The sequence below is a fragment of the Opisthocomus hoazin genome, chromosome 9 (assembly GCF_030867145.1).
Source record: "Opisthocomus hoazin isolate bOpiHoa1 chromosome 9, bOpiHoa1.hap1, whole genome shotgun sequence".
In the NCBI taxonomy this organism is placed as follows: domain Eukaryota; kingdom Metazoa; phylum Chordata; class Aves; order Opisthocomiformes; family Opisthocomidae; genus Opisthocomus; species Opisthocomus hoazin.
Window position 1 is genome coordinate 28,599,768 of NC_134422.1, and position 26,452 is coordinate 28,626,219.

At 36.9% G+C, this 26,452-nt stretch overlaps 1 protein-coding gene across 9 annotated transcripts in view; it reads right to left on the bottom strand.

Annotated features, from left to right (window-relative positions):
• Positions 1-26,452, bottom strand: part of PDE1A (phosphodiesterase 1A) — a 235,525-nt gene that overhangs the window by 161,837 nt on the left and 47,236 nt on the right. For 5 of the 9 annotated variants that reach the window (XM_075430504.1, XM_075430512.1, XM_075430514.1 and 2 more), the window contains 2 exons: positions 8,505-8,694; positions 7,234-7,347 (listed from right to left, as the gene is read on the bottom strand). In XM_075430504.1, coding sequence (XP_075286619.1) covers positions 7,234-7,347; positions 8,505-8,515 — 125 coding nt within the window. In that variant the 5' untranslated portion in view covers positions 8,516-8,694. The other 4 variants (XM_075430506.1, XM_075430507.1, XM_075430508.1 and 1 more) reach the window with 4 other exon arrangements.

Below are 26,452 nucleotides of genomic sequence, written 5' to 3' on the forward strand. Positions count from 1 at the left end.
TGCAGCCTTTAACAGACACTGAATGCCTTTAGCAGTTCTTTACAACTAAGTCTAAGCAGTTTTCTAAAAGAAAAGAGAGGTTTGGGAAAAGACTGGCTTGTTCAGTCTGCAGCACTGACTGACTAATTGTGAAGCTTTATGGACCGTGAAATCTGAGTCATTTCATTGTCAGCTGTAACTTTGTAACCAATGTACTCAATTTCTGTTCAACTTCCCTTAACCACAGCAGAGTGCAATTTTTTCTGTTATTTTAGTCACAACTGCTTAGCTTTCTCTATCTTCTTAGTAAAATCAAAAGATTGACTTTATATTCAGTTCTGACTGCCACTAAAGCTCTTCTCTATGAGGCCTTATTTTAAAAGTCCCACAAATTGCATTGGTGACCTCAAGCACTTCATGAAATTGTATGGGAAGGCGGTAAAGGAAAAACAGAAAATCTCCCAAACATCTGCTGTCACCAGAAAACGAGTAAAGTACTTCACCACTCTGGAGTTTGCGGGTCAGGCTTAGCCCATTTGGTGCTTGGTTGGCTGGTTGGTTGATTGATTTTGCTTTCTTTTGAGAGGCTTTGGATGGTTATTTTTGTTTGTTTGACAAAAAGAAAGGCTGCATACAGTAGCACAGGAGGACTTGCTGCCATACAGTAGATCTTTAACCCTTTTTGCAGTCTTAGTTTACTAAAGGATCCAGTAAATAGCAGCAGAAATAATTGCAACTATTTTGCACTAGCCTTCCTCCAGAGATAATACCAGGAGTAAACCAGATCGTATGGCAAACGCAAACAAAATGGAACAGTGCTAAATGTTTAGTTCACTCCTAAATGATTATTTTGACATCTTACAGGAAAACTTATGTCAGACACAATTTTGATAAACCTGAGGTTATGCTTCTTTTTCAGATGTATGAAGTCAATGCCTATTTTTATTATAACTTCCACTGGTAACTATGTAATTTCAGTATTTAGGCATTTGCATTTTTCCAACGCTATGTAATTAGCAAGACAAAAGGCTTTTTTTTTCCTATCCAGATATTTTGACTTCATTCTGTTGTGGAGGTGGAACAGAAACTGGGAGTTACATGTGGGAGGGCAGTATGAACTCTGAGTTTTTGACCAATAGCTCTGAGAAACTGCTAACCGTTTTGTGGCAGACTTCAGCGTGTACCAGCTAAACTGGAGAAGGAGGCTTTAGAACAAAACATTCATAATAATTGTTCAGTCTGCAGGGCAAGCAAGGGCCCCTGCGCAAGTAGCTGGCAGGAGTTCAAAACAGGAGGAAAGTAATTATTTGTGTAGTGGATTATATGCAATCTCTTTCTAGGCAGAGATCTGAATTGAACATTTATAAGTTAAATAGTCACAGAAAGCATCTTTCAGGAAATCATAGAAGTGTTTCATGTAGCATAAGTAGAGTCAGAAGTCTAAGCTAAACAAAAATACAGAGTATAGACATTTGAGACTTCATTTAATTGCAGTTCAGCAGTCAGCTTCATGAAATGTTCTCTTTAATTTCCTTTGCAGTGTTCTTCGATAAAATACTTAATTTTAATTGGAAGCATATGTGAGGAGTGTATATACATGTACATTTAAAGGTCTAGAAATGGGGGATTTCTATATTATATTATATTATATTATATTATATTATATTATATTATATTATATTATATTATATTATATTATATTTATTATATTAGGACTGTGAGACCTTTAAAGACACACTGTTGCTGTTCTTAGTGATATCATAGACAAATTATAGCTTGTGCACCACTCCTTCAATTTGCAATCATTTCTAGTAGAGCTGTCTATAAGCACAGCGATTCACCTACCCACAACAAATTGGAGGATTAGCATTTACTCTAATCCATCAAAAACACTGATATGTGCCAGAAATTGCAGCAAAAAATTAGTATGAACCACGAAATTAATTCTGTGCCTCCTGTACATGATAATAATGAAAATACCTTTCCAACAGCAAAATTTATTTTCTCATATTATTCCAATAGGACTGGATAAAAGTGTTCTCTAAATTGCTAATGCTAAGTAGCTGAGTATGGCTAACATGTCTATAGCTATTGAAAACTCTAACCTTTATCATATTATAAATTTAATTACATACATATTTTTAGGTTACAAAGTTATTATAAATTGTTTACCTTGACCACTCATGCGCAGAAACAGACTTTGGTTTCAAAACCAAAAGAAGCCATTTGCAATTTATAATGGAAGGATTCTGACTGTAATTATAGCACTAATGGGATACATATCAATCCACAGGTAAATCATTATGTAATTTCTTCAATTTTCTGTTCAGAGCATTTCTGAAATCATATTGACAAATAAAAGCTTTAATTGTACTTAAATTCCCATCAGAAATAGCTGTCATTTGAATCGTTTCAAGAGCTTGAGATTTTCCTTTAAAGAAAAGTCTTCACATTAGAATAAAGTAAAAATAAGCAACATTAAAAATAAAAACTGTTTGAACTATATATCCATTTATTCCTAATGTAGTTAGCAGTAAGTGACAATTTCTGCCTCACCATTTTTTATCATCGTTATCCGCCTGTAATTCTGGCTCTTCTCCTCTCTTTGATTCTTCAGTACTCACAAATTTATAAGCCATTAAATCACAAAATGTTAAGTTTTGATAATGATAATCTCTTCAGTTAACCTTTACTGAACTTTCATGGTTTAGGCAAACTGAGCATACAAAAACGGACAATAAGCATAACAAACACCAAATATAGTTTAAAACAAAAAGTGAAGAAGGAGCTTAGAAAAACAAAGGAAAGACTTCTTTGTCGTATGCGGTTCTGGAAACTGTTCTATAGCTCTTCCACCAATATCTACGGAGCTGGTGAAGGAATGACTGGGTGATGTTCCCCAAGTAAAGTTCCCCATTGTGGTCCCTCTTAGGTGTAACAGGCTGCTAATCTGGATTCTGGCTGATGCCTTTTAAAGCATTCCCTCTCCTGATAACTCAACAGGTGTGGAGGAAGCCATTTCTCTACTTTCCTTGACATCCAGCCAAGTTTCCTCAAATCAATGACGGGTCCCTTTTTGCCTCTACAAAATGTGTACACATGCAATGATAAGCATTTGTCACTGCAGCACTGCAGGATCAACAAACTGGGTCTACAAGTCAGTCCCTCTTAGCATCTAAAACAGTTTAGACTCTCCTTTCTGCAGAAATGCTGCAGAAATCAGGGTCTTTTGTGTTGGATGTGGAGGAAAAGAAAGAGAAGAAGGTAAGAAAAGAAGCTTATGCTTTTCCTCAAATATTTTTTGCCATCCAAATTAGCACAAATTAGTTTTAGGACAGTGATGGCAATAACACATATTCCCTTTTTAAATCATTAACAATTACGTAAAGTAGCCTTTTTAACTGCATGTGAACTCCAGTCCCCCAAACTCTTGGGACCTTGGATTTTAACTTTTTCTATTCAGATTTTCTGGCCTCTCAGAAACAATTCTAGTAAACGTGTATCTATGAAAAAGAAGTTACTTTCTCACTAATTAATTCAAAGCTCAGAACTCCTAATACTAGATTCAACAGTGGTGTGGATACAAGAAGCTACTCGCAAAGAAGATGCCCACTTGCAAAATCAGGTAAGGAGGAGGGGGTCTGACTGTTCTGTGGATGACATTGAGTGAAGTGGCAGAGAGCCAACGCATACCATAAACAGACAGCACACCATTTCACAGAATAATGAAGAACACAGAGTTAAATCAAGTCTATCTGTAGATTAAGGAGAATACCAAACACTGCAAGGGCAGTAAGCATACAGAGCTCTGCTTTAAATCTGGTTATACGGCTTCTGAATCAAAACACTTTAAAGAAGCTGCTTCTTTTTCAGAGCTCACTGCCATGCTCTATTGGCATCTGAAGATAAAATCTTCTAGGCAGCAAACTTTCTGGTCTTGTTGACACCAGAATACATTTAAGCTGGAGACTTAGTTACTGCCTAAAGTAAGATTCCATCTAATAGCGAATGAAAGGCTAAGGGAGAAAAAGTGCAATCAGTAACATTGAATGGTCCCAGAAGGAGTGCCCTGGCCAGGCTGTGATGAGATGCCTTCTGAGGCAGCAGGTGTACAACAGTCTCCTTTAGTCAGGCAGCTGGAATTCCAGCAGTGGCTTGAACGGCTTTTACTTTTACTTTTCTGCATAACAAAGTATTATAAAAGCTCCACTATTATATGAGTTATCTGGTTGTCACTTATTTGTTTTTGCTTTCTCCCTGAAGTACAAACCACAAGAAGCTTGCAGTCTGCATACTGAAAAGGTCTTAATTCAAAGATCAGAAGCTCAAGTCAAGACAGAAATGTATATGACTTCTTTTCACAAGAAAATCCTGTTTCAGTGAGCTTGTGTTTTATATGCTGAGACATCAATAAACTCAGCACCAACACTAATGAAGTTATTAATTTCAAATTAATCTCTTCTATGCCAGAGAATCTCCTTTTTACCAGCGTTGCTGCAATAGCAATGTAAAGAAAATAGAGTTGGATTTTCACTTGCCATGGAAAAGGCAGAGCTTGGCTGTAGGGCCACACAGACCCAGTGAAAGTTAGTTATGGTTTTTGTTTTGTTCAAAACATCCAAGCTTTTATCACAGCACTTAAGAAGAGCATTAAGCTAGGAACATCTATGTAAGCCTATAGAGTAGAAAACCCAAAGAAATGCCCTGTCATTCAAGCTTCCACAATACCCAGGTTTTCTTATTGGGCATTCAAACAAGGATTTTCATTTATCCTTAAGAGTATTCAACTCGACTATCTTCTAGAACAGCCTACATTTACAAGAATAAAATAAAAACAAACCAACAACAAAAACATCCCAAGACATGAGGTTAAATGTATATGGAATTATGCAGCCAAACCCATAACTAAAAGTCTATTATGTTAAAAGCTGAAATGCTAAAAGAATATAAAAACTTCTTTTAAGTACAGATCTATTGTGTAGCTTTTAAACACTACCCAGATAGTTACCTAAATTAAATCCAATGTTCTTTCCGAAATAATGACCTGCTTGCAAGAAGATAATCAGCACTTTCAATTGGCAAAAAACAGTAAAACTGTTGAAATCACATGTATACATTGGTGAAAACTCTGTAGGTCTGTGGATTTTATCAGCAAGAATAGATTCAGCTTCATAACTCATACCACGTCTTGACTTCAATATACAGATATACTACTGTACTCTCCTTTTAAAAATCAGTAATTTGCTTCACACATGTTAGTTTTATTAAAAGTTCTCTACTCTAGAATGCAACATTTCTCCTGATTGACAATTTATAAAATAATTCTTCCCAAGTCAGATTGCCTGTTGCAGTCCCACTTACCTGTCCCTCTCCCCTACCACATACTAACATACTTCTACTTTGATATCTGTGCATCAGCAAAACAAATCCTTTTCCTTAATTACTGATGCTCATACTACAAACTGAGCACAGAGATCTGCTCTGAAAAATGCAACTCTTTGAAATTTCCCCATACAAAATTCATAACATTGACTAGTCGGTGATTTCCAATTGAAACTAGTGAAATAGTGAAATTAGTGAATAATTAAAATTAAATCATCAGGAAGTCTGAAAAAATAGTCAGCTGAGCACATATCTAATAAGATAACACATTTCTTCTAAATAGAAGTATTTTAGCACTATCTTGTCCTGCAGTCCCAACAGTCATGAGGTTGGCAGCAACCCGCGGAAGATGCATGGTTTTCAAACACTAAAGCTCCATTTGATTTTGATACACCACAAACTCCAACTATTGTTTTAACTACTCCTAAAGAAGCATGAACCTTATTTCCTGGAGCTGTTGTACTGACTGTCACTAATATTTAGTTATTTACATTAGTTTGTTTAATGGAACCATTCCAGAGGCAGCTGAAAGGAAATGTTTCGACCCAAGAGCCAAGTTGTAGGAGAGAACTGACAGAATGAACAGATGCCTCAGCTTAGCCCCTACAGAAATGGAAGTCTGCACAAACTGATGGAGGTCTCTAGTAGCAGAGACTCAGAGGCAAGGTGTGTGGCATCAGGAAATCATCAAAATATTTGATCCACTACGTACATTTTGGGGTTTCTAGGGGCAAAACTGTTCCCAAGGTGCACAGTCTTAAACAGAGTGATGGTAGGATTCAGAGCAAATATTCAAAAGCATATCACAGAGAAGTTCTGATAAATCCCTGGCCACAACTGAATAGCAACTTTCCAGTGAAGCAAACCAAGTTTCTCTTAAAAGCAAGCAGATGGTGGAAACTCCCTTTCCCACAGCCAGCTTGAATCTCTACCCAATGCATAGGGGAAACAGGCAGTGCCATCGCCAATGCATCTAATCCTCTTAGCACTGTAAGTAACATGTCTTCCTTCATCAGCTGAGGCACTATATAGCATCTATAGCATCTGTGGAATACCTTTAGAAACCTAGTACTTCAAATGTTTCCAGCAAAAACAACAATACCATTTGCTCGCTTCCAAAGCAACAAATGTAATGTATTTATTTGTAACCTCCTGACATCAGCTTTCAGAGCAAAAACCAGACAAATACTTAAAAGGAGGCACTGAAGTTTAAGGGGTTTAGAACACACTAGTTTGACGGAGTTTCCCTCTGACAGGTTGCAGATATTTATTTACTGATCATTTGCACCAAAAGTCTACACTGAAAATTCCATGAGTGGAGTGAACTAGACACAGCAGGTGCACAGTGGACCCTTCAAATAGTCCTTCAGTCAGATTTTAGCATTAATGAGAACCAAAATAACCGACAAAAAACCAAAGACATAGCATCCTCCTAATAGCTAAGCACACTTTAACATATTTACCTGCACTCTCAAAAGGCAAAGTATTGACACCTCCTATGTAACTGCAATAATACACTTACCTGTATATACTGACAGGAATGATAAAACAGTTCCAGCAATGCTGATTCTGAAGGTAACATTTACAAAATCGTATCAGAACTATGGTAGTGTTAACCTGAAAGGACTTACTTGCATTTAAATTTGTATAATAACTCTCACTAGTTATATACCTCGGTGATTGAACCTTATACAGAGTCTGACTTTAATCTAAGTACCACAGTATATGACAGCGATGTATTGTATTACGAGGGCAAATACTATGCACAGCTTAGAGATAACTCTCCCATTTGCTAATTAGTCCTTTTAACAAACAGACGAAAACGATCTTTCTCAGGAAACAGAACAAAAGCCAAGGAGAGAAGCTACTCACATTCCTTTGAGCCGCTGCCACATTTTCTCCGCGTGTCCTCCTATTTGATACTTTATAGAGGTGCTTTCCAGTTCCCGAGTTGTTTCCGTCGCTCGAGCCCCCATCATTATTGTCCTACAGTGATACAGTTACAGTCAGGCTCAGCAGCAAGTAAAAGCATTCTTTAGTCCACTACAAATGTCAGAAGATCCACGCATGTTAGACAGTAGCTGCTGTCACATCAAAACACACCACAATCACAACAGCTAAGGGACGATCCTGCCTGAATCGCTATTCACTTTGACAGACAAATCCAGTCTGCCCCCCCCGCCCCAAGCACAGAGCAAGTACGCACAGCTCCTCTGACCTCACGAGTCTAATCCATATGGGTGAGCCAGCTACTACACTACTGACTGCTCAAGCTCCCTTCTCATGCACTTTTTATGCTGTAGGAATACGCACAGAAGCACAAAAGATTCCTTAAAATGGACTACAGTTCATTGCCATGCAGGATAAATGTGAACAGCTTTAACAATCCAGAAGGAAAGAAAGGCTGGTTTCTGTTCTGCAGGTTGGAGAAACAGGCTGCAATAGGAAAGCAGATGGTAGAAGCCAGTATCAGACACATCACTCTACAAAAAAAGTGCATGTTCAAATGCCAGAGCTTTCCTCTCTAGTTGATCCTGAATTGATTCTTAATGAATAAATATCTACCAGCCTCTCAATAACAATGTGACTGTACAAATGCTAAATCGGTAGTGAAGACACGTATAAATCCCTGCAGAAGAGAAATGAGAGTGCTCTACAGGTTGTTATTGAGGGAATATGCCATAATGATGACTATTCACCTTCTCCTAGCAACTCCACACAGTAGGTAACTGTCAATTTTACTGGTGGAAAATGCAGCAGCTGCAAGACAGCCTGCTCAGCGAATCCTTCGGGACAGCAGCATGCATGTGTCAAAATCTGATACTGAACTCCGTGTGTCTGCAGCAAAAAACAATTAAGTGCATGCAAACAGCAAAAGGGTCGAGGACTAAACGGTACATCAGTCGTACGGCAGATTCACAGCTCTGCCTTTCGAGTGCAAACCTAAGAACCTAGTTGTACAGCCAAGCTGGGTTTTGGGGAGAGCAAAGGCGAGGATTTCCTTGCTGCTTGCTCAGCCACAGACTTGGGTTTGCAGAGCAGCTCCTGTACTCCGTAAATAGCACCTGTCTTGTTCGGTGAGTCAGTAACAATTTTCATTTCTGAAACAGCAGCCAAATAATCAAATATACCACAGACTTAACTCAGTGATCATGTTTGTTTCAATCAGAGTAAGAACTGTGCAAGAAGCTTGGCAAGAGGGGTGCGCCACGTAGGAGTAAATATGTCCAAGCTTTGCCAGCTCCTGGTGTCACTGCCAGCTGGGAAAAGCGGCTTTGGGTCCACGATGTAACAGTGAGGATGAGCGTCCTCAGGATGCTGACTGGAAGGAGCCTAAGGGTAGGAGATGCATATCTCAGTATGACTTTAACTAGACAGCTTTATCTGCATTAAATTTTACAAAGATGTGAGACGATGAGAGGTTTACATCTGATGCAATTGGCAGAAATGGATAATACTGTTAAGTACTCAGGATCTTACAGAAAAATAAAAAAGAGGCTCACTGCTTTGAAATAATCCTAACACTTCAAAATTTCCTAATCAATTACCTTGCTCTAGGATACCTTTTATGCACATGATAGATTTAAAATATACTCTATGAAAGTTATAGACCAGTTTGAGATGCATCTTTTACACACAGATTTCAGGTGAATAATTAAATAGTACATTTCCTTTACTTCTATGGATTTAACACATACACATTTTTAAACCACTATAAATTCATACACTTTCATAGAATTATGCCTGACTCGGACACATAGGAGTCAGTCCCATAAAATTCATTAGCAATATCTGAAAAACAGCCATTGGATGAGTGACAACTCTTACAATTTTCAAACAGCATCATAAGATGACAGCAAAGAAATACAAAGAGCTGTTTTTTTTTCAAAAAACTGCAAAGCATTTATTTGGTTAAAGGTGGCAGTAGTACCTTTGAAACTTCACTGAGAAACCACTTTAAAACTTCCAAACTTTCCACTGCTGTAATGCATGGAGTCCCACTAAAGTTTGTAAGAAAGAGTATAAATATCCTTCCATAGAATAACTAATGAGAACGTCTCACACTAATTTGCATTCTTCCCTATCTTTTAACTGCCAGACATCTGAAGCAATGCAAAGAAATTAAGTATTTACAGAAACCACACAAACCTCCAGGGACAGAGGGCAATTTTACGGGCCTATTTTTTCTCATAAAGTATTCCCGGCTCTTCTTGTCCAATTCTACAATGGAAAAATAGTGGTGTTTGCAAGCTGTTCTCTCTCTCACACAAGTAAATAAGTAGTTGAAAATATATCGCTTTGATTTACTGCAGAAAAAGTATTATGAGCAGGTAATATCCTTCAGGAAGGGAGGAAGGAACAAGCTGCCCAAACAATAGCACTGCAAATGGATATACACCTGCTAACTTCACCAGAACTCCACGAAGGAAAATTGTAGAAGCTTTGCTCCCCACAGGACCACACCACTGCAACAACAGAAATTCCTAAAACAAAAGCTGGCATGGCTTAAACAAAGGACAAACAAAGCAGCCTCCTCCCCAAAGGTTCGTCCTGAGGATCGATACAGCAAACCACCAGAGATCAGACTGAAGGATGAAATTGTGTCTCTGAAAATGAAAGAAGCAGCAGGAAACACACCAAAATGAACAGATAAGGTATTAGACAATCAAGGAAGCAGCCAGAGCAAGTGTCCTGTATGTCCTAAGGAGAAAGAAACAAACCATTTAAAACAAACAAATAAACAAACATACAACTTTTAGGTATGCTGTTATCTTGGAAACATGAGCAAAGAAATCCTCATGGAGACATGGGGGAAGGAAGAACCTTTCCTCCCGTTAGCTTCTGTGAATAATGCTCAGAGAATGAAGCAGCCAAGCGTGCCCCCCTGCTCCCACTTAGAGGAAGGCAGGCATAGAGGCTGAGAACGACCGGGTCAAAGCAGTGCCAACACCCCTCCGGCTGCCAGAAGTGACACGGGGCAGAAAGGACAGGACCATGCCGCTGGAATACAGAACTACCGCACATTACAGCCCATACGTAACAATCAGGGGATTGGGGAGGAATTACAGACAACCGGACTTGCTCAGAAACATACATCTGTGCCCCTGCAGTACAAACTGGTCTAAAGAAGATCCAATACTAAACTATTTCAAACCGAGTGAGAGAGCACCTGAACTGAGCCGTTATCTTCAATGATTTTCTCTTCCCATTTCCTGCTCTTGTGCTGGTTTTCTGTTCTTGCCCTACCTAACCTAGTGTCTGTGCTACAGTCCCAGCAAGCTGTTGTCACGGTACATCTTTCTCCTACAAAAATATAATCTTCTGTGCCCTTTGCCCACAGCTTTTTATTTTTTTTTAAATTTCCACTTAAAATTTCCATACCAAGGTGAACACTAAAGGAAAGCTTCTATTAGGCAATATGGAGATCTACTAAAATAGGAATAATTAACTTTTTCACCCTTAATTATTGCAAAATAAAACTGTCCGAATGCCACTTAATTCTCAGATAGGAACCTGCACTTAATGTATCCTAAGCTCCTTTTCTTTCATCTACAGATACTTCACTTCAGAAGTAATAACAATGCAAAGAAATAATTTTAAAATACACCCAGCAGTAAAGAAATCAGGTTGGCTTTTCAATACTGAGTACTGAGAGACCTTTACAGTTATGCCAAAATTACAGTTAAAATGAAAATAACTTACCTTAAAATTGGGGAGAAACTGCAGCTAGCCCAGTTAGAGATCAGCTATTGAAACAGGAAAGGGATCATGCAGGTTTTGATGAGGAGAATTAGAGCTTTATTTTAAATAAATCCTCTGCTTCTGAGGGGAAATTAAATACACTGCTTTGTTTGAAATTATCTTCAACACATCTAACTCATGATAAATAGAGAATAAGGAAGTATCAAGAGGCCTGCAGGGTGACTTGTCAGACTAATACTCATCCCTCAAAACCCGACAGCACAAATCTCCCTGTGGTGGAACTGCAGGAGAGCCATGAACCAATTAAGGAATTTGAAAACATAAAAGAAAAAACAAAAAAACAAACAAACAAAAAAAAAAGCCCTCCAAAAGATAAGATAAATTTATCGTCAGTAGTGACAGCAGGTATTATGTCTGTATGCTGACTGTCCTGACCCTGTTCTAGCAAGCGCTAACACACATTTAATTTTAAGCAGGTAAAGCACTGCATATATTTGCTGGGTAAGACAGACTTCAACATCATTGTAAATAACGACGTTAAATCACTGAAGAACTGCCTGGGAGTGGACTCAAGTGTTTTTTGTGAACAGAACTTAAGATAGGACAGAGATCCCATCACTCAAATTCTGCTCTTGCAGAAAAGGAATGGTTTGCTAGACAGTATTCTCCATGTCTCCCTCTGCCCTCCCCGCTGTCTATTACACTTGCACTTGTGATGTACAATCCCCTTCTTCACAAGCAGAGTTTCCAGCTTGCTTGTAATGCCCAGACACGTGAATTATTAATCAATAAGAAGCACAGCAGAAGAAATTGGAGTATTTGCTCTTACTAAAGTTCATGGGCTTTATTTAAATATATAGGTATTCAGCAATATGGCAATGGCAAAATATTGATGTTACAGTAATCATGGATACTCAGATTCTTCATAGAATATATTAATAAAATTAGTAGACATCTAATTCACGAATAGCAACGTTAAAGATTTACACGTGTGGTCTACACAGTGCATTGGCGTTGACTCAAGTGAGTAGGTAAAACATTTGGGATTGATACATTAACAGTGAATAGATGATCTAAATAAGGACATCCAACAAGGAACATTTACCTTTTTCTTTAATTTATTTTAGTATTCTCTGCTACATCTGATTTATTGTATTTGAGGCTTCTTCATATAATCACTAACGTATGTATATCTATTCGTGTCCTGCATGTACAAAGCCTTAAGTGTAGCAGGGAGAAAAAATATCTTCTGTTTGTGTGTGTGCATGGCATATCATCTTGGTAACGAATGTGGAGTCAGATTTATCAAAGCTTTTAGGCAATTAAAAATGAAAAAAAAATACCCATGAAAGCTTGCAAGCAAATTAGTTGATAAACCTCAGGGCACAAACAGACATATATTTGCAAACCTACTTATGACATATTAAGACCCTGTCACATTTGATTGTCCAGTACTGCCCCTTAGTAGAGGTCACCTGCTCCGAAAGTCTGTCACGATTGCGTGTGAGTATTCACAGATCAGTCTGGTGCCAAGTGAAGCTGGGTTGATTAAAGCAGATGTCTTAAATCTGCACTAATGTTGTCTAGGACCTCACTGCAGTCAACAGCATTTGGATGCCCAAGTGCCTTAGGTAGCCACATCTATTCTTGTTTACTTCAAATACAAACTTTCGCTCACTTTAAGGAATCATTCATTTACTTCAGTGAACCAAACAATCTGAAAAATTCTGGGAGATGGACAGATGGCAAAAAATTAATAATTGAAAGATGTGGAATGCATGAGAGGTGTGCTATGGATAATCTGAACAAAAAGAACTGCAGATGAAAATCTGCTACTGCATCATCAGTAGCAAGACAGAAAAAGATAAAAAGACGACTACTTTTTGGGCAGCTGCACTTGGAAAGAGGCCTTGGAAGCAGAGTTTGGAAAGTGTTGAAAACAAAGACAAATAGCTGTCAATCAAGAAGAAATCAAATGTTCAGCAGAAAGCTTGTTGCAGCTCAGTGAACGAAATAAAGCAGGAGAGTTCTTCAACGCAGGGTGATAAAAGGATCATCTCGACCTGCTTTGTAAGATAGAAGCTCATTTAGCAGTTGCACACTACATGTTTCTCCAGGTATGTGAAAATCAATCAGCAGAAATTCACTAGTAATTTTAGCTGAAAGACAACTTTTTCACACACAGGAAATAAGCTGGACATTGAGTGAAAAAGAAATGGAGAGTACAGAATAGTTTTGAGGTTTTCTTTAGTCTTACTTCCCATTAAAAGAGACTTTTGCAACTTTTCAGTACTGAATTGTAGTACTTCAGAAAGAAAGTGAGAGGCTATGGTTACCTTACTCAAAACATGACTATAGAGAACCACTGAAAACCAGATTACAGTTTCTGAAAATGGGAACTTCAGCAATTGCGTGTAACTTATACAGTGTCACGAGGCAATCAGCACAACCTAAGAAAATAGAGGTTACAGGTTTTTAAGGTTTGGTGGCTTTTAACTTCTTTATTTAGGATGAATTGGCAAACTGATTTTGAAAAGCATCGGCTGAAGTTGAGGAGCAATATTCATGAAACAAACACCAACTTTTAGGAACTCATTAGGAAGCAGTTTGGCTACAAATGTAATATGCTGATTTTTGCAAAGAGAGGAAACTATTCAAGAACTGGCAGCAGTGTTGAAATCAGATGGATTGAAATTGCCACAGAGAATCACAAGGATAACGGTATACTTCATAACAACATGAGACTGCAGCCTTTCAATGTCAAAAAGGGCAAGACTGCCGTCACAGTGTAGAATAAACTGTTGTAGAATAAATATAAATGTTCCAGGTTAGTTGTGCTCCTTTTATCAGAGGCCACTGCCTGTTTTATCACATTTCACGTTTTCAGTCTCTCCTTTAGGAGTTTTTCTGAAGCCATTATAATTTTGATAATCGTGCACAGAAGAGGTATTGGAAATGTAAGTCATTTGAACACAAAAGCTGTAGTTGACCGTGAAAAATTGCAGCTGTCAGGTTATTGGTATGAGCATACAAATAGAGAAAGAGGGAGAGAATACCAAATAGAAGTCAAAAGGAATTAGGAAATGTGGATTTGGCAAAGCCTTTGCCAGTATATCCCACTGAACTACATCAGATGTAAAGATAACTAGTCCATGGTGGCAAGATAACACGGAGTAAAATTGTTTCAGCTACACATTGTCTAAAAGAGGTTATTCCAAGCATTCCTTTTAAGCTACTCAACAAAGAAAACATGAAAATCATTCCCTTTTGCTATACGTTACTTACACAAAGGCCATAGCAACAAGAAAATGTTTCTTGATATTTATAAAATACTATAACTGAACAGATTCCAGTAGAGAAAAAAAAGTCTTTTCATCTCAAACTATACATGTAAATTAGGGAATCTAGCCTTAACATAGCTTGTTTTACTGTAAACCAGCCTTGCTCTGGTAGCTGACCCCGAACAGGTGGAATAATTCGTTACACCCCACGTAGCAGCCCTTTCCAAACCTGAACTACAAACCTGAGCTTTCGGTACAGAAGGGCAAAGGCACCCCCTTTGAGACACAAGATCTTCTGCATCATAACCCCAAGCATCTCCTGTAAGTTTGGTGCAGTTCTGCATCATACACAGTATTGCATGTGATACCTTGAAAGCAGATTACATCAGTGTTTTCAAAAGTATCAAGGTCTTCATTCATGTATGCTTTTGCTTTAAAGAAAAATAAGGTGCTCCTGACCCCCCCAATCCAGGTTATGAAAATATCGAAGGAAAAATCTACTTAGTAATGCAGCATATTGCATCTATGAAACATCCACTTGATCAACAGAGGAAAGCAATAAAAACAACTAAACACATAACCTGATTATTTTCATTTTTAAATGCCCTAAATGCAGTTATTTTCTTGCAGATATTACCTGGACCCAGCTTGGGCCCTACTTAAGGGGTGAAAACAGAGAAAGTAAACCAAATCTGATTCTATATTTTATTGACTGTGGAGACAGTCACATCTATTGTGTTGCTGTTTAAATTTATAGATTATGTTCCAACAACCAGAAGAAAGAATAAAACAAAGATGAGGTTTTCTCCGAAGCCGCCGTCTCACACTCTGGATGCCTGTATCAGTCCCATAGAGTCATCTAAAATTTGCATTTGAAAAATCAGAAAAATTCAGAAGGTGTGTACAGAAAGCTAAACCATGATTATCTAAACTGCAGCTAGAGGATGTGAGGTTTGGGTTATCAGAAAATTTCTTTCCCCTCAAAAAATAAGCAGTTAATACCAAATACTATACTACCTTCTTTACTACTTTACATATTCTGGGGGGACAAGCATCTGTAAGTAATAGCATTCTAACCGGGGTTGTCAGGTTTCACTTGGGACCTTTCCTAACAGTGAGAGAAGAAAGCCCCAACCCCACACCAAATCTCTTTCATCCTTTGAGAAAACACGAGAAAAATGGCGTTCAGTAGTAATTGACTGGCAGGCAAAACAGCAAGGAAAGCAGAAGATAAGAATCAACAAAACAACTAAATAGTTAACAGGAAAATTTGTATTTTCACTTCACAAGATCCCAGATAACTACTTACAAACAGACATATATTTGCAAACCTACTTATGACATATTAAGACCCTGTCACATTTGATTGTCCAGTACTGCCCCTTAGTAGAGGTCACCTGCTCTGAAAGTCTGTCACGATTGCGTGTGAGTATTCACAGATCAGTCTGGTGCCAAGTGAAGCTGGGTTGATTAAAGCAGATGTCTTAAATCTGCACTAATGTTGTCTAGGACCTCACTGCAGTCAACAGCATTTGGATGCCCAAGTGCCTTACGTAGCCACATCTGTTCTTAAGTCTACTTTGAATATGACCTTGCACTCAATTTACTTTAAGGAAAATTGTATTTTCACTTCAGAACATCCCTGATAACTACTTTAATTTATATAAGTATTAACAAGTAACAGAACAGAACGAAAATTCTCCACGAAAGTAATTCTGTACCTACTGTGTTACTAAATGTGAAACTCAACATCATGGAGCAATGCTGAAGTCCAAAACCATAAACTATTTCCAAAAGGACTACATAAGGTATCAACCACAAGTCCAACAATGGCTGTTAAACAAAATATTCACGTGAAACCTCCAGCTCAGGATGTGAACAAACCATGGGATGTTACAAGGTAAAAAAGCGTATTAGAGAAGGATCACTCTGTGTATCTATTCTTTGTTATATTCATTTTCTAAGTATTTTCTCCTGCCCATCACTGGGAACAGAATGCTAAGTGATAGAAATACGGTAGTTCTCACATCTTTATTCAATATAAAAGTGCTTCTCATGGCATACAAAAATATTTTTGATTAATTTTAAAATAAAAAAACTATCTGTAGACACAGTAGCTTTCCTCCTTAATTTGTAATGCAGTAGTCTCCCCATAAAAGCATTGCAAAATGCCTTCTGCATCAGTAAACAAGATGATGGAGCCACTGGTACTGCATATGTATGGTGGAAAAGTAAATATATAGAGAGCCCCTAACAAAGAGCCAAGAATATGTTCCACACATCCTTCAGCTTGGGCTGGATAATTTGCTTTATAGTGCAAAACCTACAGAAGACATGTAAGGAACCTGAGAAAAATCAGCAAATGCACGTTTAATTTTCACAGTTGCTATTTTCAAAAAATTCAATCTGTACAAAATTAGTATTCTCCAAAAGTCAGTATCAAAGAGAAGAGAATTGTATTGAAATACTAACTTAATGATGTGACTGTATTGGAGTATACACAATATTATCTGTTTCAGAAATAGTCTACTCAGAACCTCTGCACTTCAGGGAATTGCTACATAACTTGAAATCTAAGTGCAGCTGAAATCAGAAGGGCCTTTTCTTAACATATTCTGCATTTTAACATTAATTCCAGCAAGATGGATTCCAGCTTTTGGCTTTTAAACACCTTAAAAGATGAGAGGAGTATTACACGGATGGTAAAAACTGGCAGCACGTCTAAAAATTAGTTCAACAGTCTAGCATGCAAAAAGATTAACGACAAGAACAAAACTCTGCTGACAGTCAGATGTTTAGTATCACTTAAATGTGTTTAATATCATTGGGACACACAAGTTCAACCAAAGTGTAAAGGTAAAGTTTAGATAAGTTTTAAAGTTGTGCTGGCAAAATACCTCTCTGTCAAGTTTTTTCTATCAACCCATGATTTGGTGTAAATATCTATGCATACGTTTTCCAAACAAAAATTAGAAGAGAGAACTATGTGAATTCAAGTCAAAAAGCACCTGAATTGATGAATTTTCAAATAAAATATTTGTTTCTTTCTTAAATATTAGACTGCACAGAATGACAGGTTCTAAAAGTATGACAATTATCTGCCTTATTAATTCGTACTTTATCAACCCTTGAGCAACTGAATGTTAAACTTCTGTTGAAAGACTGATTGTTAGCAGAGGCCAGCAAAACCACCTGCATTTACAGGTTGAAACCTGAGGCCAGGGGCGCAACGGAATTATTCTTCATCCCAAATGCATTACTGATGGAGCAGTACGTTCACAAGAAGTTTACATCTTTCGTCAGACATACGACCAAAAGAGCTTTTTCTACCTTAAGAATAGCTGTAACTCCTCCACCACAGACTGTTTTCATTAAAATGTTTTTTTGCATCTGACATTATTCTAAGACCACCAATAGGACTGCTGGGTAGAGTGAGAACTGAAAAATACCATTATTCCATCTCCTATCTTATTCACTCTGTACAGTCACTAACACTAATGACTAAACTTTGATATGGCTGGTGAAATTGCACTAGCGATAAAGACTTACAAAAAAGGAGTGTAAAGGAAAATGAAGCCCTGCACAAATCCCAAGAATCTTTTTTTGGGCTATCATTTTTCCTCTGTTTATTTGTCTGTTTATCATTATAATGCTTCCTGTCTGTATTACTCTCCATCAACGTAATTCCTGACCACTTTTAGCATGTGTAAATAGTTGTAAACCTCCTGCCAATAGCAAAATAGTGTCTGCAGATTAATCCAGACAGAACCTATGGCAAGCTCTGGGAGACGGAGGAGTGAACTCGCTCTACTCTGTTAAAAATTGTAAAAACATTTAATAAAGGTGGTTTCCCTTGAAATAGAACACGGACTGAGCATAAACCAAGCACGGATTTATCAGCTTAGAGAAGTGAAAGGAGATTAAGAATTTCTGCTTGATCTGACACAGCTACCTTACCAGATCCACGCTCTCCCTGCCCATTATTAAGTGAACAAGGTAACCATGCCACAAAAAAAAGGCAAATTTGTGAATATAAATAAGTAAATGCAAAATACAGGAAGTGTTTACAGGTAGACTCTTCTGTCCAGTTTTAGGAACCAAGCTTTAGGATTTTGGACAAGTAAGAGTGAGTCCAGAGGGAACAACAATAAAAAATAGACTAAATATAGATAAATATAAATACAGTTAGTATAAAGAACAGATACAATAATTGTGTTTACTAGTCCATAAAATAAGACTTTGGTTAGACGTGGTGATTTTTAATATATATATTGGATGCCAATACTAAAAAAAAAAATCATGGATTGTCTATAGTTAGGGTAGCAGAAATAGTAAGCAGTTTAATTTGTAACAAAGTTTAGGCTAAAAATTAAGAAACATTCTCTAATTACAACAGTTAAACACTAGAGCTGGATACCCAGGGTGATAATGGAATCTTTTTCACTGAAGCTTAAGAACAGGACAGACAAAAATCTATCAGAAATATAGACAGTCCCTTGCATCTTTTCTACTTCCATTTTTTAAATCTTGATTTTGAAAACAGGCATTTTAATTAGCTTGGGTTGAGATATTCAAATACATTCCGTGAAAAAGAAGATAGCAGCGGGTCCCACAGAGAAGCAATGGGATAGCACATTATAAGCACAAGAACACTCAGCTACTCACAAGAGAATTCTCATGACTGGCAAAATCTAATTTTAATTTCCATTAATAAAGTACAGTCATTTTCTTACAAGCAGAGAAAGTGTTCTTAAAAATATCCATGCTACCAATCCAACATTCTAGAAACACTTTAGCAACAAATAGCAGTTTGTACTTCACTCAAAATGAAAATATTTCTGACTCTTCAGAAAGTATCTACACAAAGCAATGAGTATACATGTATGATCTATGATCTAAAAAGTACAGTTTCATCCAGTCAGGTGCATTGCTGAATGCAGATTAGCCCACCAGTTTGACCAATTCCACATCACTTTCAAGAGCGACAGTATCATTGAAGTATACCTTTACAAAGCTTTTTTTTTTGTTTACATATTACATTAATAGATAATCGTAAGAAAGAACCAAACTTGTTTCTAAATTGTTCCAGTATTTAATAATTCTTTTTACTAAAAAACCTGCCCCTCTTTTCCAACTATTTTAGTTCCAGCTTCCAACAATAGGATCTTTTTCCATTTTCATCTCTTCTTTATAAACCCTCTCTGCAGTACATGGCTTTCTCTTGTCCATACCTATGGATCATATTCCAGTCATCACATAATCTTCTTGACAAACTAAAAAAATCAGAGTTCTTAATTCACCAACAAAAAGGTACATTTGCCACTCTTTTGCAAGATCAAAATAATTTTCAGAGTTTGTTAAAATAACTTCATTGTGAAATCAGCCTGAGTGTTCCAGCTGAGCTCTTAAACAGTTCTATTTTCTGTGCTGCCACAGCTGTTTTCTGTGAAGTAACTTAATTTTTCATCTGAAAGATTAAGTTCATGCAATTTTAATTTCTTTTAATAACTGGTGGTTAGCAAAAGTATCATATGTTTGATAGCTTCCAGCATTGATGGGTTCATTAATCAGATTATTTATACGACTTTTCATTTAAAATGAGTAACAGATAGTCAATAAGCTCTTTCCTATTTCAGGCTACAAAGTGGCCTGGGTGAACAAGTAAGAAAAAAACTAGTAAAACAGGATAGAGGACTAGTGATTTATTGTTCGTTCAGAACTATTTTAAGCATCTTTACATTGTTGACCACTTTTCAGGCCAGCCCCTGACGCCTAAACAATGACCATTAGGATATAGATATCTGACTATCACTGCAGAAAAGGAGAAGCTAGAAATAGAATTTCAACCTGACATTTTGTTTTCCCTCTGATAAAAGAACGACAGTATATCCTCTGAAAATTCCAAAATGCTGAGTTCAGGGAATATTTCAAGTCAAGCACATAATTATCAACATATATAGAAAAAGAGGTGCGATGTTTCTATTCTAATATAGCAGCTAGCTTTATCAAACTCCACATGGTGACATGGATTTTTTTTTTGTTGGTTTTGTTGTTTTGTTTTAAAGATGACTGTATATAATGAAAAGTATTTACTATATTGTGATGGAAAATGACTGGATTAAATTTTAACAACATGAACATTCATTATATGTTCCAGTAGTCATAAAAAAATTCTGCAGTTCACATGTAACATTTTTAGTCTGGTACAAGATCTTAAATTATGTAAGTTTTTATTTCTGGCTACAAAATTTTTCACTAAATGCAGCCCATTTGAGGATTAATGAGATTTCCTCACGTCTATATGCCTTCCTCAAAAATTTGAAGGAAAGCCATCGTTTGATAAAAAAAACCACAAACCTAGTTTAAAACTTTCCTGTTACCCAAATTTAATGTAATATATTTTGATTGTTTACAAAAGTGGTCCAATTTATAACATTTAAATAATCTCAGTGAACTTAATGACATTAGCTTGTATTTATACATACAAAAAGCAGTTAATTTACCTTTCGTACAGAGCAAAACTGTGGTGAGTTCATACTGATTTTCATGAATCTGTAAACTAAGGTGTTCTGCTTTGGGATTTTGCTTTAGAAAGTGGGAAAGTTACTCAGACAGTTCCACTGTTTCCAAAAGGCCTGATTCAGCTCCCACCGATGTCTTCTGGCCTAGGAAACTTTTCCTGATGAGACTGTTGTGCATCAACACAAAAAGTGCTTGACACAAAAACTGTAAAAGAGAGGCCACATAGTGACACAATCCTTTGCGTTGGGTGGTACTTTACAAATGAATCTTAGCATAGTAAGTCCCTTAGGGCTGCTGCTGCGCTATGAAGGATCTGGCCCTCTATGTCACGGAGCAGGAATTTTACACAACAGGAAATATCTCCTGTGATCCATTTTTAGGTAAAGGTATTAAATTTTGACAAATAAAACAGAAAGAATGTGCTCCAGTCATTAATCTTCAACTTTAAATACCAGCATGATTTGAGCTGCAACTCTAAAATTCTTGCAAACATTTACACTAAGCGGTCATAGCTCAAATTTAAACTCAAGCTCCTGCCAGAATATTACTGAGACCACTAAAAAGCTGGATGTAGCCAGAATAATATATTTCCTTTTGTTCATTAAAACAGCCTAGTTTCTGGAATACGAGGGCTATAAAGACCTTTGATTTTATTATTCCATGGCAATATCCTGTCTGCAAAACCAGCCAACATTACATATCTGGAGAACAAATATGAAATTAGGTAAGCATAAAATGAGCCTTCTCCAGCATCTTCTGAAACTAGGGACTTTTTGAGCCAGAGATTACATTTGATAGCATGTCCCACGGCCCCTGCTAGATTTATTCCATACGAATTTGCCTAAAGCCTTCTTGAAATCCCTATTTGTTTATGCTCTCCCTAAATTCTTGCTTTAGAGGAACATTAGATAGTTGTTTCCTGTTCATATTCTTCATACTATTCACAGTTTCATACTAGTCACATGTAAATGACACGGATTTACAGACTGGCATAGTATTTCACGTTTTATTCTCAGTTCTTCTCCTGAGAAATACAAACCTTTCATGTGTCTTCATAGTTGCTGAGCCCTGAGCTTGCATTTTGAGATAAGTATCAAAATGATATCAGAATCACTTTCTTGAGTAAGAAAAATATTACAGAGGCCATTACTGTGTATGTATAGTTCAGGATTGGGTTTTTTCCCTCCCTGTGTTAATGACTTCATTTATCCACAAATTGTCTAACATTCAATTTGTCTAGTATTCATTAGAAATCATAACATTGTTTTCTTTGCTCATTTTTAACAAGGAAAAAAAAAAAAGCTATCAATTACTTCTAGCACGCTCTTCTAATTCAGCCTTTTCAGCATTCCATCATGTGGATTTTGTTTAATTTTGCATTCCAATAAACCTTCACAGAACATGAACTACATATTGTTTCTGGTCCTCGAATTACGAAAACCTGGATCGGCCCCTGTAACCTATCTCAAACTGATATCAGCTTATTATTGCATTATTAGAATTTAGCTCAATTTCTGAATTCTGATCAGTTATTATAGAGTTTAAACTCTGAATCATTGATGCATTATTCATAGAAGTTTAGAAATTATGCTTTTCTACAGTTATACAACTAAGATTTTAATGAAAGACTGTCCTTCATAGAGAAACATAAATTTACTTTGCAAAAGTAATAGATATATTCCAAAAAGTTTGAACTGAGTTCTCTGAAAACAGAAGTCTAATAGTGAACGTAACTGAAGCTAACCAATGCAGTTCTAGGAAAAAATGCTGATGTAAGATTTTTATAGAAGGAAGCCTAAATGTCTCTGTTTACAAACTTTTCCTCTTCCGTCAATGGTATTGGTATTTTAAAATGACACAGTTCAGGAGTAAGACTGTCACTGGGACAACTGCAAGCAGCTTGCCAGGCCTCATGACCTTTCGAAAGATGGATGTCAGAGGTGGCTCTGTTTGCTGACACAGCACTCTAAGCAATAGCACTTTCGGGCACATCCCAGCTGAAGTATTGTTTCTTCTCCCATTCAACAGACAATCAAAGCAGTCCTCCATAAACTCTGCTTCCCACTTCTTGTAGAAGAAGAGCTTACAGTCAGAGGTAAGAAGGTATACACTGCCACCTCACTCTCACAAAAAACTGACCACTCCTGGGGTCAAAATTTGAGCCCCAGCAGAGAATGAAATAAAACAGGAATAGAAGCACCCCCTGTGCAGACGTCCAACAGCAAAGAATTCCCACTGTAGGCAACTAAGCACTGCTAAAATATTGCTCAAGTGTTGCGCAAATGGTGTGGTCAGAGTAAAATTTCCTCACTGTGAACTTTACCTTGCTATGGTATCTTTGCAAATCAGTAAAAACTAAACTGAATTATCTGACTAATGAGTTCTGAAGAGGAAAGAGCTTTTAGGGCTAACGGGGCTGATTTTTAAAGTGTTGCTAAAATTAGCAAATTTTACACAATTCTTATTTATCATATGAACACTTTTTTAATATAACTTCCCCCATCTTTTGAAAGACTTCTTAATAAAGACTAGAGAAATGAAGGGGTAGTAGATAACACAATTTCTAATACAGTCTTGAGATATACTCACCTTGTATTTTGTACTTTGTACAAAAAAGCAGCTAGAAGTTTTACAAGCACTTTGTACCTGGCTTTCTGAATTTCATAAATAACTTGTGTTGGTGAGAGAAATTCTATCAAACTATGAGAAAACAGAAGAAAAACAGACAAAGAAGTAGAAATATAACTTATCCAAGTGCTATGACGAGTATACAAGACAAAAAGCAGTAGCACAAGTATAACAACAGAACATGATAGAAAGATTTCATCTTACATTTGTCTTCAGAAGTCAGACCAACATTGTTTCTGTTCTACTAGGAGAGTGAAACAGTATTCATGTACCACTTGTGAGATCAGAGATTAAAGGCAGAAGAAAACCTAACAAACATTTTCTATCATTAGCAACCTACTGCTTGACATTTTTCATACCAGAAAGTAACACCACGTCTGATTTTTTTAAAAAATAATAGGTCATATCACTTAAAGACCTTTGTATAAGCCAAAGTCGAAAACAGAAGAATACAACAGTAAGATAAATGTTACCTTAGTACCTCCTTATTTCAACATTATGCATCAGTGAATCCTCCTCATGTGTCAATATCCCACAGAAATAATAGAGACTAAAACTACACAGGTGCAACCTAGCCAACCATTTTTTCTGTAGGAATGGCAAACCTATTCCCCCTGCCTTCTCTGACTGGTCTCAACCAAGAAATTCTCATGGTATGAAGACAGTTACTTGCATTGGTGAAAGAGACGTGCACGCATAGGTGAAGATGCGCTCTGGAAAAGGAGAAAAGAACGGATGGTAAAGAAGGTTCCCAAGTATCTTCTTTGGAAGGCATTAAAAAGAATAGAAAAGATCATTTTATTTTTCCTTGGGAAGTCTTGTCCTGAGACTTCCCAAGTCCCTAAGCCTCCTTGCAGACATTGTGGGAATGTAGAGGGAGAAAGGGAAGGGATCACTTAACAAGCTTGGACATAAGCAAGTCCAGGAGACCAGATAGGAGGCATCCAAAGGTGTTGCAGGAGCCGGACAAGGTCCTTGTGAGACTGCTCTCTATCATCTACGAAAGATCAAGGGAACTGGGGATCCTGGAGAAGATAAGGCTCAGTGGAGACATTGCTCTTTACAGCTACCTAGTCGAATGATACAGAGAAGATGGAGCTAGACTCTTCTCAGAGGTGCACATTTATAGGACAACAGGCAACAGACAATTAGAAATATGAGAAATTCTGGTATTTGGGGGGGAAATTACCATGAGAAATTCCAGTATTTTGAAAAGAATTTTCGCCATGAGGGTGGTTTTAAGTACTGGAAGAGGTTGCCAGAGGGGCTGTGGAATTGCCATCCTAGGGTGTGTTCAAGGCTAGCTGGACAAGTCCCCAAGTACCTTCATCATGTTTGACTACATGACCTCCAGCAGTCCCTTCCAACAAAAAATGGGGCTCTATGATTCTACCATACATTAAAGTACTGCCACCATGGATAAAGTTGTATCAGCAAAGCTGTACTTTGCACTACAGTAAGTCGGGACTTTCTACTTCCAGTCACGTGAAAGTTCTTTTAAAGAAGTACTTGAAATCTGCATACTTCACATTGCCTCCAGTAGCAGGATATAGACGATATAATTTACCTGCAGAATTCATTGCTGCAGGACGCAATTGATTTAATTGTGTTATTAAGATTTTTAGCAGATTAAGTCTAAATAATAATGACAACTGCTATTAATGTAACAGGATACAAATAAAAAGGCTAGCAGTTTTCAGGCTTTAGTCAGATCATAAGCGTATCAGCAGAGCGAACAAACCTAAAATTATCTTGTTACAATAATACAAAATCCTGTCCAGGTACATCTAATACACAATACTATATGAGACAGAAAACTGAATTATTTAACTATTTTCCTACATGTTATATACTATTTTCACTATTCAGTATTTGAAGAACTATTTTGTGTAACTGATTTTTGAGGATAAGTAACAGACAATACTGCACATCAGTAATTATTTCTCTGCCTTTCCTTTTACTCATTCCTCCCAAATATAAAAGAACAATTACAACAGTATGCAAAAGATAGACAAAATATTGAATTTTTCACTACTTACAAATTATTGTTGAAACATATGCATCTATTAAATCCATGGTTTTGTATGCAAAGGTTACTACAAAACAGATTTAAAATTTAATACTCAATAACCCAAAGTATAATGGTTTATTCAGCCCAAACAAAGGCTAAAAACATTAAAAGGACAAAGTCTGGAAGAATTATCTGCTTTGTTTTAAAAACACATTTAAAATGAAGAGATCTTAGAAAATTTAATCTGCTATAGCTGACATCATTCCTGGGCATCGATTCAAATTCCGAATTTAATTTCAGTGAAGCTTTAGTAAAAGTAATGCCTTCTGTAGATTCAGCCCCATCTGACTGACATTATCTCCTGACGACAACAAAAAGTAACTTAACCAAATATGGTTTCTGTAAGCAGTTCTTCAAATTAAAGATAGATGAAATGTACATTAAACTGGCTTGGGACAACATTCTGTTGGATGTTGCTTACTATCAGCATGGTTTATACCCTTCCAATTAAGTATCAATATGAACTTTAGAGGTTTTTTGAATGTATTTTTTTCTTTTAGATAGACACATGCTTTGTGACACCATTTGATGACTTTTGATATATTGATATGGTGAAAATGTATTTACTATTGAAGAGAGATATATGGCATGGTGAGCAAAGCACAGAATAGAGAAAAGGAAAATCCAGGCTGGAAAAAACCTCTGCCATGGGCCCACCTCCATGACATTTAGCAAGATTTTAAGTTTGTGACAATGGTAAAAGGAAGATTGAAAGTCATTTTATTTATTTTACTTTTTATGGTAGATATCAAACTGTACTTAGCTCATCTCTGTTACTGACTTTGCAAAATTGGCAAGCAATTGCATGAGTTGAAGCCTTCTTGAGAAATTTTTAGATTCCAACTTTGCTCAGAAAAATTATCTGAAAGTACACTTGGCAGAGGCT